Below are 20,912 nucleotides of genomic sequence, written 5' to 3' on the forward strand. Positions count from 1 at the left end.
CTCACTCAGAGTGAGATCCATCACCCCCCTCCCCTCACTCAGTGAGATCCATCACCCCCCTCTCCCTCACTCAGAGGAGATCCATCACCCCCTCTCCCTCGCTCAGGTGAGATCCATCACCCCTCTCCCCCCACTCAGAGTGAGATCCATCACCCCCTCTCCCCACTCAGGTGAGATCCATCCCCCTCTCCCCCTCAGGTGAGATCCATCACCCCCCCTCTCCCCACTCAGAGTGAGATCCATCACCCCCCTCTCCTCCTCCAGAGTGAGATCCATCACCTCCCCCACTCAGAGTGAGATCCATCACCCCCCTCTCCCTCACTCAGGTGAGGATCCATCACCCCCCTCTCCCCCACTCAGAGTGAGATCCATCACCCTCTCCCCTCAGTGAGATCCATCACCCCCTCTCCCCCACTCAGAGTGAGATCCATCACCCCCCTCTCCCCACTCAGAGTGAGATCCATCACCCCCTCTCCTCACTCAGAGTGAGATCATCCCCCTCTCCCCCACTCAGGTGGGATCCATCACCCCCTCTCCCCCACTCAGAGTGAGATCCATCCCCTCCCTCACTCAGGTGAGATCCATCACCCCCCTCTCCCCCCACTCAGGTGAGATCATCACCCCCTCTCCCTCGCTCAGAGTGAGATCCATCACCCCTCTCCCCCACTCAGAGTGAGATCCATCACCCCTCTCCCTCCAGAGTGAGATCCATCACCCCCCTCTCCCCCACTCAGAGATCATCACCCCTCTCCCCACTCAGGTAGATCCATCACCCCTCTCCTCACCTCAGAGTGAGATCCATCACCCCCTCTCCCCACTCAGAGTGAGATCCATCACCCCCTCTCCCCCACTCAGAGTGAGATCCATCACCCCCCTCTCTCCCCCACTCAGGTGAGATCCATCACCCCCTCTCCCTCGCTCAGAGTGAGATCCATCACCCCTCTCCCCCACTCAGGTGAGATCCATCACCCCTACTCAGGTGAGATCCATCACCCCCTCTCCCTACCTCAGAGTGAGATCCATCACCCCCCCTCCCCCCTCAAGGTGAGATCCATCACCCCCTCTCCTCACTCCAGGTGAGATCCATCACCCCTTCTCCCCCACTCAGAGTAGAGATCCATCACCCCCCCTCTCTCCCCACTCAGAGTGAGATCCATCCCCCCTCTCCCCACTCAGAGTGAGATCCATCACCCCTCTCCCCCACTCAGAGTGAGATCCATCACCCCTCTCCCTCACTCCAGAGTGAGATCCATCACCCCCTCTCCCCCCACTCAGAGTGAGATCCATCACCCCCTCTCCCCCCCACTCAGGTGAGATCCATCACCCCCTCTCCCCCACTCAAGTGAGATCCATCCCCCTCTCCCTCGCTCAGAGTGAGATCCATCACCCCTCTCCCCACTCAGAGTGAGATCCATCACCCCCCTCTCCCCACTCAGGTGAGATCCATCACCCCCCTCTCCCTCACTCAGAGTGAGATCCATCACCCCCCCTCTCCCCCACTCAGAGTGAGATCCATCACCCCCCTCTCCCCCACTCAGGTGAGATCCATCACCCCCTCTCCCCCACTCCAGAGTGAGATCCATCACCCCTCTCCCTCACTCAGGTGAGATCCATCACCCCCCTCCCCCCACTCAGAGTGAGATCCATCCCCCCCTCTCCCCCACTCAGAGTGAGATCCATCACCCCCCCTCTCCTCACTCAGGTGAGATCCATCACCCCCTCTCCCCACTCAGGTGAGATCCATCACCCCCCCTCTCCCCTCCAGAGTGAGATCCATCACCCCCCTCTCCCCCACTCAGAGGTGAGATCCATCACCCCCCTCCCTCACTCAGAGTGAGATCATCACCCCCCTCCCCCCACTCAGAGTGAGATCCATCACCTCTCCCCCACTCAGAGTGAGATCCATCACCCCCTCTCCCACTCAGAGGACCACACCCCCTCTCCCCCACTCCAGAGTGAGATCCATCACCCCTCCCCCAAGGAGATCCATCACCCTCTCCCTCACGAGTGAGATCCATCACCTCTCCTCACTCAGAGTGAGATCCATCACCTCTCCCCACTCAGAGTGAGATCCACACTCCCTCACCTAGAGTGAGATCCATCACCCCCTCTCCCTCACTCAGAGTGAGATCCATCACCTCTCTCCTCACTCAGAGTGAGATCCATCACCCCCTCTCCCCCACTCAGTGAGATCCATCACCCCCTCTCCCCCACTCAGTGAGATCCATCACCCCCTCTCCCCCACTCAGAGTGAGATCCACCACCCCCCCTCCTCACCAGAGTAAAGATCCATCACCCCCTCTCCCCCACTCAGTGAGATCCATCACCCCCTCTCCCCCACTCAGTGAGATCCATCACCCCCTCTCCCCCACTCAGAGTGAACTCTTTAACATACAAAGAAAGTTTACTGTATTAACTTTTATGTTTTTGACCTTATAATATTTTGTATATTCTGTGCAGTATGTAAGATACTGTATCAATGTAACAGAGTTTAACAAAATGAAGACAATTATGAATATCTAACTGAAATTATGAATTCAAAAATAACCATAACATAGCTGACAGCTTAGCCTGGAGTGGAGAGGCTATTGTCATGGCTGATTGATTGGCCTGTGGCCATTTGATGCCAAAAATGAAACTTATATTTTAAAATTACGATATAAATAAAATAAAATCCTATTAAGTTTACATATCAAAATTAAAATAAAATCAAGTATTTATTTAAAATCACAAGCAGTTAAGTACCTCTATTGCAATTAAAAATTTTGAAAGTCCACTTCTCTCACTGAGCACCTTTGAGATGGAGAAGGATCCATCCTCCTGCCGGCACTAATCCAGAAAACGACTTCTCAAGTCCCCATGACTGGGACAGTCTACCAGCACGTGTCTCACAGTCAGTGGCACCAGGCAGGCATCACAATAGGGCTGTGGTCCTCTGGCCATAAAGGAACTGTGGGTGAGGTGAGTGTGTCCAACATGTAGATGGTTAAGGGCAGTCTCATAGTGGCAGGGCATCCAGGGTATTACCATGAATAGATCTTTTTTGTAATCTCTTGCAACTTGTTGGGAACGGATAAATTGTACTATTGTAGCTGCTAGGAGGGCCGAATGGCTTGACCCGACTGCAGGGAAGAAATCTGTGAGCGAGAGAGCATAAGGGGCAGGACGAGAGGCAGCAGCCTTGGCCACCATATCAGCCCTCTCATTACCTCGTACTGATACAGGGGCAGGAACCCAACAGAATTCCACATTATGGCTTTGTAGACAGAGTACTAGTCAGTTAAAAGTATCTAAAACAAGAGGGTGGATGGGATTAAAAGATTCCAGCGAAGACAATGCTGCTCTGGAATCACTAAAAAATAGTAAAATTCCCAGCCTTATTCATGCTCATTTCTTTAAGGGCTACGTGTATAACAGAGAGTTCTGCAGTAAAAAAAAATGCAAAGGTGGAAAGTCCCCCAACTGTGACTAAATCAGTGAAGATGGTTCCAAACCCAACACCAGCGTCGGATTTGGAGCCATCTGTATAAACATGCACTGAGCCATTGTGCTGAGTTGCATATTTCTGGAAATACTGTACATCCTGGCCTTTATTTCATCAACATCAGCCTTGCTCCCTGGGAAGTAACGACAGAAGTCCATCTCTGGTCGGTCCCAGGGTGCCATGGTTGGCATTTTCACTGGGGTGACAGGGAGTTGGGGAAGTGATAATCTGTCAACCAGCTCCTGGACACGAAAGCTGAAGGATCAGGAATGCACGGGTAAAGGGTAAATCTATGGTCCATGGACCTATCAGATATGGCCTTCCATGTTGGATCTTGGAAGAAGCTGTACTCAGTACCAGCAGCGAGCCATTTGGAATTGCTGATGCATATCCAATGGTGATACTCCAGCATCCACCAGAAGATTGATACTGGGGAAGATCTAAAGGCTCTCGTGACCAAACGGATGCCAGCGTGATGTAATGTATCAATAGTTTTTAACCTGGTTGGTGTGGCTAAAGAGTACAGCTCACATCGATAGCATGGTACAGTCTTAAGAGGGTCCTACGGTCAGTGGGATAAGACCCTCAGAAAGTTTAGGCCTTTTAAGCATGCCACCTACATTTCTTATGTTATTTAACAATTGTCCTACTTCAATTAACATTTCTATACAATCTATTGATGATGTAAAAAATGCAGCTAAAACCATTAAAGAAAATCTAATTGAAAGTTTAACACAACGCCACATGCATAAACACTGGCTGCTTGGCCTCAACACTAGCCATGGTAATGGAGACCAGCTGGGATGCTGTCTCTGCTGACCTAGCAACACAGCTCCCACTCCCCCATGTTTTTTGGTACAATATGTATGAAGGATAGTATGTGCATGTACTCTTGTCTACCTGAAATTACAAGTTCAAAAATAACTGTAACACCTCTCTGCTCTGCCTGGTAGGGAGAGGGCTAGAGGGATGTGGGTATAGTGATGAGTCAGCAAAAATTTTGCCAGTGATGTTAACAGATGCAGATCAAAAGAATATTATCTGAAAATCTTCATTTGTATGAGATATTTGTAGATTTAAAGTGGTGTGTATATATATATATATATATATATATATATATATATATATATATATATATATATATATATATATATATATATATATATATATATATATATATATACACACAGCTAGACCCCGACTTACGACTGCTTCGACTTGCAACCGTCGGGACTTACGACCGCCGCAGTTGTGACCATTTTTTTTTTCTTCAAATGGTGCACGCATTTTCTATACCGAAACGTTTCCAGTTAATGTAGTCTCCATGTATAATTAGAAAATTATGGGGGCCCCATGTGCACTCAGCTGACTACATTAAAGGTAAGTGCTCAGTCACACTGTATCCATTCCTCATTATTTATTATTTTTACTGTACTGTATTTCACTGTAGATTTTTTATTAATTTTTTTTTTTATCTGTTGAACTTATGACCATTCGGACTTACGACCTGGATATACAGTCAACCCTCGCTTTACGCGGTCCCACATTCCGCGTTTCCACGTTTACGCGGTACCCTGCCGAAACCGGAATGCTCACATTCCGCGGTGCGTGTACCCCTTTACGCGGAGGGCGGCTGGCGGTCCTCTCGCGCCGCGCCATTTTTGGATCCAAACCTCCCGCCCTCTCCCGCCATCCGCCATGTTGTGTAAGCGGCGCGAGTAGGTTGCGCAGTGTGTGTCTTTGTTGCGTTATCAGTGACGTCATATGACGTATCGGACTGTAATTGGGCCATGCATCCTTACCTCCCTCCGCTGCTAGCTGTGATTGGTTTAAAGTATTATGACGTGTCCACCCGGGGGAGGGAGGGAGGGAGGAAAGACGACGCTTGACCTAGCCGCGGCAGTTTCATCCCTCCAGGCCACACCATGTAATCGTGCATCCATTGTTCTGTAAAATGGCTTCCGCCGGACCACCGCCCCCAGAGAGAAACCTTTCCTTATCTGGACCCAGCCGCCCTAAGCCAAAGAAGACACGACGTTCCTTAAGCTACGAAATTAAGTATAAGATCATACAAGAGTTGGAGAAAGGAACAAGACAGGTTGACCTCGTGCGCCAGCATGGTGTTAACGAGTCTACGATCAGGACAATTAAGAAGGATGCAGCCAAGATAAAGGAGCACATGAACATCACAAAGTCTACAGGTGCTTCTATGATCAAGTATTTCCACAACCAGGTGCTTCTCAAGACGGAAAAATTACTTGTGAGCTACTTGGTGCGTCAGGCGCGACGGAACATGGCGGTGGACACGTGCTCAGTTAAGGAGTACGCACGTGAACTGTATGCTGCAGTGTCACGAAAGATGGGAATTACAGAGCCAAAACCCTTTAATGCTTCCTCTGGGTGGTTACAGAGGTTTAAGAAGAGGAACAAGATCACCAATATCAACATTGGTGGTGAAGAAGCTAGTGCTGACCGTGTTGCGGCAGGGAATTTCCTCCGTTTTTACGTGAGATTATGGAGGAAGGCCAGTACACCGTCGACCAGGTGTTTAACATGGACGAATCAGGTCTTTTTTGGAAAAAGCTACCTTCCAAGATGTTCGTTGTGAAGAATGCCAGCAAGATTCGGGGCCGGAAGTTGCAGAAGGAGCGCATCACCGTCCTGTTTACCACCAATGCCTCCGGTACCTGTAAGCTCAAGTTATCGGTGATCCACGCAGCACGCAAGCCGCACGCCTACAAGAGCATGGACATGACCAAGCTAAATGTCCACTGGCTGACCGCACGTAAGGCGTGGATGTTCTCTACACTGTCCCTCTCCTGGTTTGATGACTGTTTTGTTCCCGATATGAAGAAATTCTGTGAGCAACAGAATGTGCCATTCAAGATTTTGTTGCTGCTGGACAACGCACCAGGACACTCGCCCCGACTGTTAGATCGTCACCCCAACGTAAAAGTGGTCTTCCTTCCTCTCAACACTACGTCTATATTACAGCCCATGGACCAAGAGTTAATCTGTAATGTAAAAGCTGCATTCTCTACTAAAAAATTCAAGCTCCTGAACGACTACACCAACACCAGGGAAGAGTTGCGTAACCTGAGTGACACCACCACCGATAGCAAGAGCGAAGACGACGAGGATCAACAGTTGGCAGAGCAACAAGTACTTTTAAAACAATTCTGGAGAATATTCAACATCAAGAAAGCTATGGACTTCTTGGTGGAGGCATGGGATCAGCTGTCTGTAGCAACTGTTCGTCAAGCATGGAGACATGTGTTGCAAGGCATTCCGGCCGTTAGGCAGAGTCAATCTGTGACTGGTGAGGTTCAGATTGTTGCAGTAGCAGTGGACCTTGCCAGAGAAGCTGCGCAGAGTGTTACAGCTGCAGGCTTCTCCAAGACCACCAACGATGACATCCTGGAGGTGATAAGGGATCCTGATGTGACTACCGACGAGATGGTAGATGATGATGACGTCAGTGAAGAGGCAGGTGGTGCGTCATCCCAAGAAGAACACCGCTTATCCCATAGTAATGTTAGGGGTGCCATCGAGTGTATCGAGACAGTCAAGCTCCTCCTTTCCAACAACCCTGATGCAAACAGGTATGAAATCTTCACTACCCAGCTGTTGCAGACTATGGAGCCCTACATCAAGGTTTATCACGACAACATTAACACCAGCCGTCAGCAAAGCATAACAGAGTTCTTCGCTCGCAACCCATCACAGCCAGCCCAAGCCAGTGATAGTGACAGAGGTAGAGACAGTGATGATGACTTTGAGGGATTTGTCAGGGAGGCCCTGACAAGTGTGGATGACAGTGATGGTGACTCACCTGAGGGCCAGTAGCCTGCCCTCTGCCTTGGAACCAGCCTCCATTCCCGTACGCCGACCCATCTCTTCTACTAACGTAAGTGTTAACCCCAACCTTGTTTTTTCTAACCTAACCTTCAGTTTATTGACTGTTCCTTTCTATATTATGTGTGGGTGAATACCATCATAAAGTTAAGATGGTATTTTTAGTATATCTTGATAAAATCACACGGGAAAAGGGAAACAACGGAGCACCTTAATTTCGTCTTTATTCAAGACATCTTCAGTTGCCTCTGAAGATGTCTTGAATAAAGACGAAAGCTAAGGTGCTCCGTTGTTTCCCCTTTCCCGTGTGATTTTATCAAGATTTATCTTATCCACGTTTTCATTGTGGATCTACATGAAATATATATATAGTGAATGAGATTCTTTTCTTCACATATTTTCGCCCCCCAGGCCCTGATGTGGGTCAGTGACCTGTGCCCGGGTGGGCTAATCCCGTGTAAAAAAAAAACATGTACTGGGTAGCTATTTTTTATCGTAAATAATAAGCTCAAGGAAATGCTATGCGTATGTAGTTTGACCCCTTCATTTTTTGCATAAAAATTTGATCATAAAAACTCGAACCGTACTTGATAATAATGTTCTAAACAAGATTTTGTTTTGATCTTCTTGTGACCTGGATCTTTACCTTAGAAGCTAGAAATTTGCACTCACCCAACAACTTTCAGTTAATAGAGACATTATAATAAATACTCAAGAAAACATCAGATATACAGCATGAAAAACTCAAGCCTTTTTTCACTTAATAACTAAAATGAAAATCTAATTTGTCAAGGGGCTTAACTACATTCAACTATAATACCCACAGAATATGCTCTTACGTCTGTCTTCCAAGTATGAATTCAATATACAGTACTGACCCTCACATTCTTCACACATAACTTACAGTACATAAAAAATACATGTAAGAATGCTAATATCACTCACCAAGGATATTATACACTTTAATAAGTAGTAGTTTTAACTGAAAATTAGCTTTAGAAATTTCTATGCCGTGTTCCAAGATGGCAGCAACTTTTAGGATGAGGTGTTTCGGGTTGATGTCTGTGGTGGCCCCATCACACTTGGACACTGCCTTAAGGTAGCTGTGGGTGGCCAGGATCAAGTAGGCATCCCCTGGTCTGAATATAAAGAGAGAGAGAGAGAGAGCAAAAAATGATTTACTCAGTCTCAAAGTTTTCTCAATATAACCACTAGATGCAATTTAAAACTTATAGCATCTTCATGAGTGGTGGCAACAGAATATGAATTTGTATACAGTAATGGAGAAGTGAGCCTAAGAATGAGACCTGCACGTTATAGATGGGACTTAAATTCAGTACAGCATGCCCTTCAAATTCCCGGGGATTTGGTTCTCAAAATGGCTGCGAATCGCCAAATCTGCGAATAACATTTGTTGGCCCAGAGGGGGGGGGATATATTTTTACTTGTGTACAAAGAAATAAAATATATATATATATATATATATATATATATATATATATATATATATATATATATATATATATATATATATATATATATATATATATATATATATATATATATATATATATATATATATATATATATATATATATATATATATATATATATATATATATATATATATATATATATATATATATATATATATATATATATATATATATATATATATATACTATATATATTAGTAAATCACTGTAGGTGCGCGTGATCCAGGTATATGCTGATAACCACAAGGAAAGAAGAAAACACGAAGTTCCCAAGCGCTTTCGTGTAATTCACCCCTGAAGATGTGAATTACACGAAAGCATTTGGGAACTTTGTGTTTTCTTCTTTCCTTGTGGTTATCAGCATATACCTGGATCACGTGCATAGTGAGTTACTTGCATATATATACAGTAGTACCTCGCTTAACGCGGTCAATTGAACCCACAGGGTACCGTGTTAGTGAAAACCGCGTTAAGTGAACAACAGAACATATGGGATTAATTCCAATAGAGACTGGCCGGACCCCCAAACTCTACTTTTTCCGACACAATACCTATGTTCTAGTAAAAATAACATCTTAATTTTATGATGGTACATGCACACAATTAATACTTAAGAGAAATAGAGAAATACAGTCGCCAAGTTAATGTCCATTCAAATAATGGACTAGACTCCCTCCCCCTCTTCTCACACTACACTCGCTGGCTCTTCCCTCTCTGAGAAATTTTGGGGGGAAAACCACTAAATTTTAATAAATAATACCTCAAACTAAAGTTAAGATAATATAATTGACATTGCTGGATTCCTTGTAAACCAGGAATATTTTGAATATAAATGTCATATATTTTGCACAAAAGATAACATATTTACTCAGAGTAAACATTATATCTAAAATTTGTATGTCTAATGCAAAATCTATGATGTTTATATTCAAAATGATCATCATATTATAAGAATTCCAGCAATGTAAATTATATTCTGGCCGGGTAATTTGTATGAATTTTATGAGCTAAAACAGGCAGGCAAGCGGGTGGCGGGTGGGGCGAATCTAAAAATAGCGTCTCGAGCCGGACACTCTGCGCGTATACGTGGAAAAAACCCGCGTTAAGTGAAACTTCGGCTCTGGCGAGGCACCGCGTATACGCGAAATCGCGCTAAGCGAAACCGCGTTAAGCGGGGTATTACTGTGTGTGTGTGTGTGTGTGTGTGTGTGTGTGTATGTATATATATATATATATATATATATATATATATATATATATATATATATATATATATATATATATATATATATATATATATATATATATATATATATATATATATATATATATATATATATATATATATTCATGCGTCGGTTAACATCCAACCGAACAACGTCCGATCGCACATACGTCCGTGGCCCCTCCCCCCTAAAAAACACTTCTGTGACGCCTGCTAGATCACCACTCCATGACCCCCTGACGGAGACACGATGATTCTCCCCATACTGGCCAGATATCCTTCCTTCCTTAGGTTTTAGTAAGCATTTGCCTCCAGGTGTAATGTTAACCTACACATATTAAGGATAAAATCTTTCACCTACAAATTGACAATAACACATTTGCTGTAATCAGACATATCTAATTGCCTCAACAATTGCAACCCCAGTTGCAATTTCAAATTCTGTGTCATTAATAAGGAATAACATAGTCTCCGGTGCACTCTAAGATTGAGAGAAAACGGACTCCTATGACGGGGCACTCAAATAAAAAAAGAATAGCTACATGTTTTGTGGACTACCCACTGTACAGTATTAAGCGTACCCTTTTCATCACTTTGTAATAAACCTAACCATACCTAATTATGTTTCTGATAATTACCATAACATTATATCTTTAGTGGGTCTGAATGAAAGTGGTTGTACAAACACAAGCACTCACACATACCACTCAGACTGACAGACTTGACAAGTTTTACCAACCATAAAGACAGTTGAAGCTTTAAACATCACTCACAATGGATCTTGAATATTCCAACTGTAATCAGACACATCTAAGTTGCCTCAACAATTGCAACCCCAGTTGCAATATCAAATTCTGTGTCATTACTAAGGAATAACGAAATCTCGGGTGCACTCTAAGATTGAGAGAAATCTGAGGACTCAGGCGTCCTGAAGTGAGAGAAAACGGACTCGTATGATGGGGGACCAAATAAAAAAAGCACAGCTACATGTTTTGTGGACTACAGTATTAAGTGTACCCTTTTCATCACTTTGTAATAAACCTAGCCATGCCTATGTGTGTTTATGATATTTACCATAACATTATATATATATTTAGTGGGTCTAAATGGTCGTAAAATGGGAAACTTGGGGTTGGGTCTTGGGTGCCTGGAACCAATTAGAATAAATCCCATAGGTTCTGTACTTTCGTTATCGCGTTTTTGTGATGATCGGACAACGTCCATTTCGGTTAATGTCACGAAATGCTTTAATTACGCAGTAAATTTGGTCATTTACGTGGCGAGTCGCTGGAGGGTCCAGACTCGCCGCACCATTTTGGATTCAAGCGGCGCGAGTAAGGTTGCGCAGCGTGTTTCTGTTGTGTTATCGGTGACGTCATATGACGTATCGGACTGTGATTGGGCCACTCATCCTTACCACCCACGCATTCCCTCCGCTGCTAGCTGTGATTGGTTTAATGTAACATGACGTGCCCTGTCACCAGAGGGTAGAAGTTGCTGACCTAGCAGGGCCTGTCTCATTGTTCTCAGTCCGCATATACAGTTCTCTCTTGTGCCCGCTATTCCCCTCACAACTCACAATGGCTTCTGCGGGACCCCCACCACCAGAGAAAAACATTGAATTACCTGGACCAAGCTATGTTAATGTGAAGGAAATCATCGAGTTGGGGGAGAAACTTAAGCTCATCCTTGACAATTACCCAGACAAGCATCGGTATGAAGTGTCTAATAACCATCTAACGAAATTTATGGAGCCGTATATCCAGATCTATCTCGACAACATCAATGCTAGTCGTCAACGTAGTATTGAGGACTTCCTCGCCCACAACCCACCACAACCACAGCCAGCCCAAGTCAGTGATAGTGATATTGACAGTGAGGATATGGACTTTGAGAGGTTTGTCTGGGAGGTCCTGCAAACCTCTGCGAGTAGTGAAAGTGATTCACCAGAGGGCAACTAATCTGCCCTCTGCCTCGGAACCAGCCGCCATCCACGTGTGCCGACCCAGCTTTTCTACTAACGTAAGTGTTAAAAAACCTAATATTATTGATATTTCTCTTAAATATTAATTATGTGTGCATACCATCATAAAATTAAGATGTTATTTTTACTACAAGGTACGTATTGTGTCGGCAAAAAGTGTAGTTTGAGGATCGGCCCAGTCTCTATTTCAATTAATCCCATATGTTCTGTTATTTCGTTTATGCGTTTCTCGTTTTACGCGGGCCTCCACGGGTTCAATTGACCGCGTAAATGCAGACTCCAGTGTGTGTGTGTGTGTGTGTGTGTGTGTGAGAGGACACACACACACACAAAACACATACAAATAAATAATAATGGGAAAATCCTCTCACAAATAATCAGAAACAAATTTATTAAAAATGTGAGTCTACCCTCAAGCCTACTCCATGTGTTTACACAGACTCACACGTCACACACACATATCTACAACACAGGTAAAGGAAATTACTGTCTCTAGAACGAATGACTCCCTGTCCCAGCCGCAAAAATGCCGGCAACTTTAAAACTACCCGTGGACATTCTTGGGTACATCCAGGGTGTCATCCGCGAATAATAGAGGACTGTGAAATAAAAATCCACGATTTATCTGGGCATACTGTACTGCAAGTGACACCCCCCACCTCCCCCCAAAAAACTCATCTCTGTATCATGTCTGTTCCTCCCCACTTTCATGTGGTATGGATGATGGGGCACAGAAACCTCACAAAAAATATGGAGGGAGAGGGTGATGGTTCAGGGGTGGTGCATAACAAGGGAAGAAAGTAACTGGAAAGGTTTAGACATCAAGCATTCAAACTACCTGGTGGATTTTTGAGGGTAGCCACAGCGACTCCAGTTCCTTCTTGTAGGTATATAATACTGGTACTCAAGGAAGGAGACCCTAACCCTACAACTATTTTTTCTTTGCCAACTACTTAAAATATTTGTGAACTTGAGCATTAACACTGACCTGATGTCTGTGTCAGCCATATGTGAGGAGAGATGGAGCGTCTGTTTGTACAACTTTACAAGAGAGTCAGAGAATTCCATGTGCTGTAGTGGGGTTAACGTCTCCTGTTCTCCTAAGGCCCTTCTAAGTTGTAACCAACAAAGATTACGATAAACAGCTTCAACCTGTAGGGACAGGAATAAAAAATATATGATACTGCTCCACAAGCTGTCATGGCAGTATGGACTTGATACATAAAAAATACAGCCACTGTCATCAAGTCATGAGGATTGTACAATGCAAATATAATGATAAAAATTTAATAATACAAAAAATCTTAATTCCTGTTCATTTCAGAGAAATTTAAAAATTAACATAAATTGGAAAAAAATTTGCAAGAGTTGAAATACTGCTTGCCTGACACAATTGAAAATAACAGTTCTACATAATATGCTATATCACATGTGAATGTTTGGGAGATAATCATACAAGTCACCACAAAATTCAGAGGAAAACCAATACACCAGTGGTGTCTGTATCTTCTTTATACTGGAGAGTCCCCTCATTCCCTTCCAGATGAAAGTGATCAAAGGACATAAAATCTCAAGTTCACACATTATATCTGTTTCCTCCACTTACAACTTCTCAGCGAGTAAAGTCTTATCCACAGCACTGAATAACTGATGTGTCCGAGGCCTGATTAAACTGTTACCGTAGGTGTGGTAACTGTCACTTTCATGCTGACTTTGTCTGTTTAATAAAATACATTCAGATTTCAGACATCTAAGTTATCGTTTGTAACACTTACACGTGTAAATTAAATGAGCAACAGGCATTATGGCTATAATGATCTGTACGAGGGCATCACCAGAATTACCCGATGACAATTGCAACTTATCAGTGACTCTCAGTAATGGCATAGATACAAATGTGTCCTAAAATCAAATAAGGTTGGTTAATAACTTTAATATAAATTGATTAACAGAGTAAAAAATCCAAAAAGGCCCAGAGATCAGGTAAATTGGTCATTTAGGCCTGGACCATCAATCCTGAGTTATAGCGTACTTTTTTTTTTAATTGGTCTTTTTCACTTTCCATTTTCTCAATATGCCGGTACTGAAGCACCATAACAAACCTGGATGGCTCTTTTGTTCAACACCTCTTTCACTTATATTTCCACTGACACATTCTTCCTCAGATACTTACATTAACTGGAGTACCTTCTTCATTAAGTTGTACAAGTTCCTTAATTTGTTTGAGGAAGAGAGAGATCTGGTCCTTTGGCACGAGTGGAAGGAAGTTAACAATGTCACCATAGCAACACATCTTGTCCCCATACCCCTGAATGTAGAGGTGGAGGATCTCTACAAGATCACCTGCAACAATGAAACACTTATCTTACATTTTGTCTCATCCACTACATACTAGTCAACTAATGGACGAAACATTATCAAAATAAGGTTTATGTTTCAAAACGACTAAACTAAAGCTTAGATTAAGAGATTGTCCTTACCACATAATTCACTGATTCGTTCACTCATTCCCTGCTGGTGTAGCACCAAAGCTAACTGTAACAGGCCTAAAAAAGGCCCTCTATTTTTTGTCTTCTCAGACTCTGCCTTTTGTTTCATGTCACTGAGAAACGCAGCAGCAGCCACTAGCGGGTCTTCCCTTCCTCTGTCTGTTTCCCTTAATTTCATCATTGTTCTGATGTACTCTACGTAGTGTTGCCAGTTGTCTGGCCTGGGGAGGAAGGAATAAATCACTTAATCTGTTAATCTACTCAATACGCTCAGTGACTGTTAGCTGATAGCTTGAGTGTGCAGATGCATTGTTGAAAATGTATTGTGTTTGGAAGACATCCTATTTTGTGGAAAGGAAAAATAAATTAAAGAGAAAATGGAGAGGGAACAAAGGGAAGAGTGAGGCTCTTCTATCATTGTTACTTCCTCAGAGATGAGATCCCTATTAGAGTGAGGCATTGCAGGTAAGAAGAATAGGAAACTCCATAATTAAACCAAAGATATACAGTTCCAGTATTCACCATACATGTCCTGAGCACAGAAACAACACAAATAAACAATAATATGGCAAAAAACTTACTCTTCCAGTATGAGGTTCTTATAGACAGATGAGGCTGCTTCCCACTGGCTGAGTTTTGAGTGGTAGGAGCCTCTCTTTAGTGCCAAAAAGTTCTGAGGCTGATGCACCACCTTCTCTGCCAGAGGCCCATCCAAGACACCCAGCGCCTCACCATATTTACCCTATCAAGAAGGACATATTATTTTAATATACCTATCATCATAAGAGATGCACTGCTACACAATCATTCCTGTAATAACAGAATCTAAGACTATCAACGGGTTACACGTAGCACACGAGGTAGTTAAGGTTTAAAAGTGTATCACTGGAGAAGTACTGTTCCATGAGTAAAATTAAGTGTATAAATTGTAAATTGAAAGCAGATGAAAATAACAAAGAAAAATAAACTTGACAATGGAGCAATTAATGACAAATGAATTTAGTGAATCATGGAAACATTACCAACAAATCAACTTGGTAAATAATGGAGATGTAATAATAATAAAGGAATATGGAAGTCTGGAGTCACTCTGTGTCATTCAACATGTCATGGTCAAATTATCTATTTCAGTTTGTTCTGAAGGTCTTAATGTTTGTACAAATATTCCAGTAGCCCAATAAGTGTGACAGCAGTTAAGACTGATACACTGACAGACAGACATTATCCTGTACCTATAAGACTGATACACTGACAGACAGACATTATCCTGTACCTATAAGACTGATACACTGACAGACAGACATTATCCTGTACCTGTATGACTGATACACTGACAGACAGACATTATCCTGTACCTGTATGACTGATACACTGACAGACAGACATTATCCTGTACCTGTATGACTGATACACTGACAGACAGACATCATCCTGTACCTGTATGACTGATGACAGACATACACTGACAGACAGACATTATCCTGTACCTGTATGACTGATACACTGACAGACAGACATTATCCTGTACCTATAAGACTGATACACTGACAGACAGACATTATCCTGTACCTGTATGACTGATACACTGACAGACAGACATTATCCTGTACCTGTATGACTGATACACTGACAGACAGACATTATCCTGTACCTGTATGACTGATACACTGACAGACAGACATCATCCTGTACCTGTATGACTGATGACAGACATACATACTACACATACACTTCCCTTTACCTGTGTTTCTAAGATGTGAAGGAACGTCATAACCTCCGCCTCTGCTTCAATTTTGCCGTCTTTGATAAAGTTGTTCACCATTCTCTCGGCGAGCAAAAGGCTGACCTCTTTACCCTTTGGATCACCTGATTTATGGGCCTGAAAAACACAAAACATAAATACAATTGTATTTGTGGACCTGAGAAGAACAATACAGTGAACCCTTGCTTTACGCGGTCAATTGAACCCACGGAGGCCCGCGTAAAGTGAACAACATAACATGTGGAATTAATTGAAATAGAGACTGGGCCGACTCCCAAACTCCACTTTTTCAGACACAATACCTACATTGTAGTAAAAATAACTTCTTAATTTTATGATGGTATTCACACACAATTAATAATTAAGAGAAATATCAATAATATTAGGTTTTTTAACACTTACATTAGTAGAAAAGATGGCTGGGCACACAGGGAAGGGGGGTTGGTTCCGAGGCAGAGGGCAGATTATTGGCCCTCACCTATATCACTTGTATCACTATCCACCACAGAGGCTTGCAGGGCCTCTTTGTCAAACCCCTTAAAGTCCATATCCTCACTATCACTGACTTGGGCCGGCTGTGGTGGGTGAAGAACTCGGTAATGTTTTGATGACTGGGCGACCTTGTGCGCACCCTGCCCGCGCCACTCTCTGCGTAAAAGAGTACATGCACCGCGTAAAGTGAGCATTCCGGGTCTGGCAGGGTACCGCGTAAACGTGGAAACGCGTAAAGCGGGGTAATACTGTACACAAAAAATCCTTTTTGTTAAGTATTTCTTGTTTGGAGAAGATGAAGAGGATACAGAAACCTTAACAAAGGAAAGAATAGTGAGAGAACTGAAGGGGAGGGCAAAATGTAGTAGGAAGTGATTGAGATAGCACACGCACACACGCACACACACACGCGCACACACACACGCATGCGCACACACACACACACACACATCGATTTCTCGCTCTTTCTCTACCAATAGTGGCGTCCCACAGGGTTCTGTTCTTTCACCTACTCTCTTTCTTCTTTTTATCAATGGTTTACTTCACACTACAACTAATTCTATCCATTCTTACGCCGATGATTCTACCCTTCACTCTTCCTCACATTTTCCCCTTCCTCCTAACTCTCAAACTAGATCTGTTTCTAGAACTGATATCATTACTTCTATCAACGCGGATCTGTGCAGCATCTCTGAATGGGGAGATACAAACTTGGTTAAGTTCAATAGTAACAAAACTCAATATTTACCAATTACACTTTGTAAAGTAGACGATCTCCCACCAATTACATTTCAGGACGCTATCATCCCCCCAAATTCTGAAATAAATATGTTAGGCCTCACCATTTCCTCCAATATGTCCTGGAAATCACACATCCTTAGTATAACTAAAGCTGCCTCCCGAAAGTTGGGAATGCTGTACAGATGCCGCAGCTACTTCACTCCTGAACAGTTGCTCCAAGTATATAAGGGATTCATTCGTCCTAACTTGGAGTACTGCTCTCATATCTGGGGTGGCTCTTCTTCTGTCCAACTATTAGATAGGGTGGAATCAAAGGCATTTCGTCTTATTAACTTTCCTCCTTTAGTCGACAATCTCTCTCCCCTTTCTTTTCGCCGCAATGTTGCTTCACTCTCTCTTTTACAGGTACTTTAACGGGCAATGTTCAGGGGATTTGGCATTCTGTGTACCGCCGGTAAGGCCGTGGGTTCGTAACACACGTCTTGCCCGCGGTGCCCACCATTTCTCTGTGGATATCGGTCACACGAGAATAACCCGTTATAGTACCTCCTTCTTTCTTCACACAGTCAAACTGTGGAATGCTTTGCCTTCTTCTGTGTTTCCATGCTCTTACAATCTGTCTCACTTTAAAAAGCTGGTTTTCCGGCATCTTCGTGGTGTAGATTAATACAGTATAACCTTTTTTTCTATATTTTCAATTTCTTTCCGTTCTTTTTTTTCGCCCCCCAGGCTCCGTTGTGGGTCGTTTGACCTGTGCCCGGGTTGGCTAATTCCCGTAAAAAAAAAAAAAACCCACGAGCGCACACACACACACATGCACGTGCGCACACACACACACACATGCACGCGTGCACACACACACAGAGGTCCCTTGTTAACAAACACAATTCTTTCCACAAGAGTCGTTCGTTAACCGAAACCATTTTTTCAATGGGATATTGGGTAATTGGTTCCAGCTCACAGAAAAGTACATACAAACTAAAAAAAAAAAATGCAGTACAGTACATTTACTTTGAGGTGTATATGTAGAAGGTTCCTGGTTGATGATGATGATGATGGGAATTAGAAGTGGGGATGGAAGAGAAGGGAGAGGAGAAGGAAGTGGGGATGGAGGAGAAATCACCTTTCAGGGGACCCATGCTTGATGCAGTAATTTCACCAATAAAATTTTAAGTTCACTAGGTATAATTCAAGATTACTTTATTTAAATCAACATTGCACTGCGCTGTATATTATCAATATGTTAACTAAATTTCAGAATGACCAATAATTTTAATGTAAAATTACAAAAATATTCAAGACACCAACAAAATCGATGTTCACTCCACTGTAAACAAAGCCAAACTGATGCCTGGTGGGTGAGTCAAGCGACTGATGGGCACACAAAAAACTAGTTCCCTGTACTGCATATATTATCAATATGTTAACTAAATTTTAAAATGACTAATAATTTTTATATAAAAAATGCAAAAATATTGAAGAGCACAGCTTTCTTGATATTTACTCCACTGGAAACGAATGTAAACATATAACAGATTACTGAATTGGCAGACTTGCCCATCAGCTGATGCTCACAACAAAACGTGATGTTCGTAAGGACTTCGTTAATCAAAGTTTTGTTCGTTAACCGAAATTTCGTTAATCGAACCGTCCGTTAACCGAGGGACCACTGTGTGTTATATATATATATATATATATATATATATATATATATATATATATATATATATATATATATATATATATATATATATATATATATATATATATATATATATATATATATATATATATATATATATATATATATATATATGCAAGTAAATCACTGTAGGTGGGCGTGATCCAGGTATATGCTGATAACCACAAGGAAAAAAGAAAACAAGAAGTTCCCAAGCGCTTTCGTGTAATTCACATCTTCAGGGGTGAGTACAGACTAAGGAGAAATACATAACAAGGCAAATATATATACAGTAGAGGAAGGTGAGATCAAGTCCACAATGGTCAGGTTACTAGGTAGTGACCCTACTTATCTTCATAAGCACCGCAGCAGCAGTCGGTAGTCAGGTTAGAGGGTAAGATGACCCAACCTTCTCACCTGGTTACAAATCTTCTTAATTACAAAATTGTCCAGCTTGTACATACCATTACTCAAATTCATGTTGACTGCTTCGGTATGTTTAATGAGACTGAATTCTATAATGTTCCTACTGTCAATCGAATTACAAGGTAATATTGAGGAGGCATTATCCCAGTCAATGCAATGCTTATTATCCCTCAGATGAACAAACAGAGCATTGGATGCCTGGCCTGTCCTAACACTATATTTATGTTGTTTAAGTCTAGTTATAAGACAGGTAAAGATCTTATAACTAGACTTAAACAACATAAATATAGTGTTAGGACATAATGCTCTGCATGGAGAGGCAGCATCAAGCTGCCGAGAGCATATAAGAAACCGAGGAAAAATTTATTTTTCCACAGATGATAAAACCTTAAGCGGCTAAAATAAAAAACGTGCATATTGCATATAAAACCCTGAAGGTGTTAAGTCTAGACTAAAAATTACAGTGGGTTCGATGTTTTTAGGCAGCTTGAATCAGAAATCCCCCATCCTCTGGAATTTTCCACCCACCAATACAGTATAGGCAATACAGACCCTCGCCCAACCCGGAACTTCGGTCAAACTGAACAGGCCTTCCCCCCAATTAATCTGGATTAGAGGAAATTTACTGTAAGGTAAAAGCTGATACAACTATGGTTATGTCCAATCTGTTAACAAGCTTGAATTCTACAGACAGACTGAAGTACTTTATCACTCTGTTTATATCAGAGAAGTATGAATATTTTTTAGATGTTTATCAATAAATTCCTTACTTGAAATAAAACAATTTCTTCTATTAGAAAATTCCCACAGTAAGGAAAACAACATCCCAATTAGAAAACTCCCACAGGAAGACAATGATGCACATATACCTGCATGACGTGGCTCATCACTGCCCAAAAGTAATAGGGATTTTTGGGTTTGAGTTTGTACAACTTCATGGCCGTGTGTTGTTGGTTCTTGTAGTCGCCCACCCGAACGTACGCCATGAAGAGGTGAGACAGCAGCTCCTCGTTGCTTGGCTCTGTCTTCACCGCCATTTCGTAAACTTTGCATATTTGATCAGCTGTATGGTGGCAATGCATGTAAAGAAAGAGTAATCCAATTAATTGTGAAATTACAGTACAGTCCATACATGACATGAAACAGGGAGCTACACTTTAAAGGTCTGTTATTAATGAACAATGAGCCTACATGATATGTTAATTAACCACATTATAGTAATCTCCCCAATAGCTGAAATAATATAATTGGTGCTGAGCAGTTCCAAGTTTGGAGAT

At 42.5% G+C, this 20,912-nt stretch overlaps 1 protein-coding gene across 2 annotated transcripts in view; it reads right to left on the reverse strand.

The window, feature by feature from the left end:
• The window catches only part of LOC121875284 (N-alpha-acetyltransferase 25, NatB auxiliary subunit-like), a 59,600-nt gene that overhangs the window by 30,964 nt on the left and 7,724 nt on the right, over positions 1 to 20,912 (reverse strand). For both annotated transcript variants that reach the window (XM_042379746.1, XM_042379747.1), the window contains exons 3-9: positions 20,505 to 20,698; positions 16,275 to 16,412; positions 15,115 to 15,275; positions 14,525 to 14,754; positions 14,218 to 14,387; positions 13,033 to 13,196; positions 8,285 to 8,478 (exon numbers count right to left, since the gene is read on the reverse strand). In XM_042379746.1, the coding sequence (XP_042235680.1) occupies positions 8,285 to 8,478; positions 13,033 to 13,196; positions 14,218 to 14,387; positions 14,525 to 14,754; positions 15,115 to 15,275; positions 16,275 to 16,412; positions 20,505 to 20,698 (1,251 nt within the window). The remainder of the gene's footprint in view (positions 1 to 8,284; positions 8,479 to 13,032; positions 13,197 to 14,217; positions 14,388 to 14,524; positions 14,755 to 15,114; positions 15,276 to 16,274; positions 16,413 to 20,504; positions 20,699 to 20,912) is intronic.

Source organism: Homarus americanus, unplaced genomic scaffold (assembly GCF_018991925.1).
Source record: "Homarus americanus isolate GMGI-L3 unplaced genomic scaffold, GMGI_Hamer_2.0 scaffold56241, whole genome shotgun sequence".
NCBI classification, from domain to species: domain Eukaryota; kingdom Metazoa; phylum Arthropoda; class Malacostraca; order Decapoda; family Nephropidae; genus Homarus; species Homarus americanus.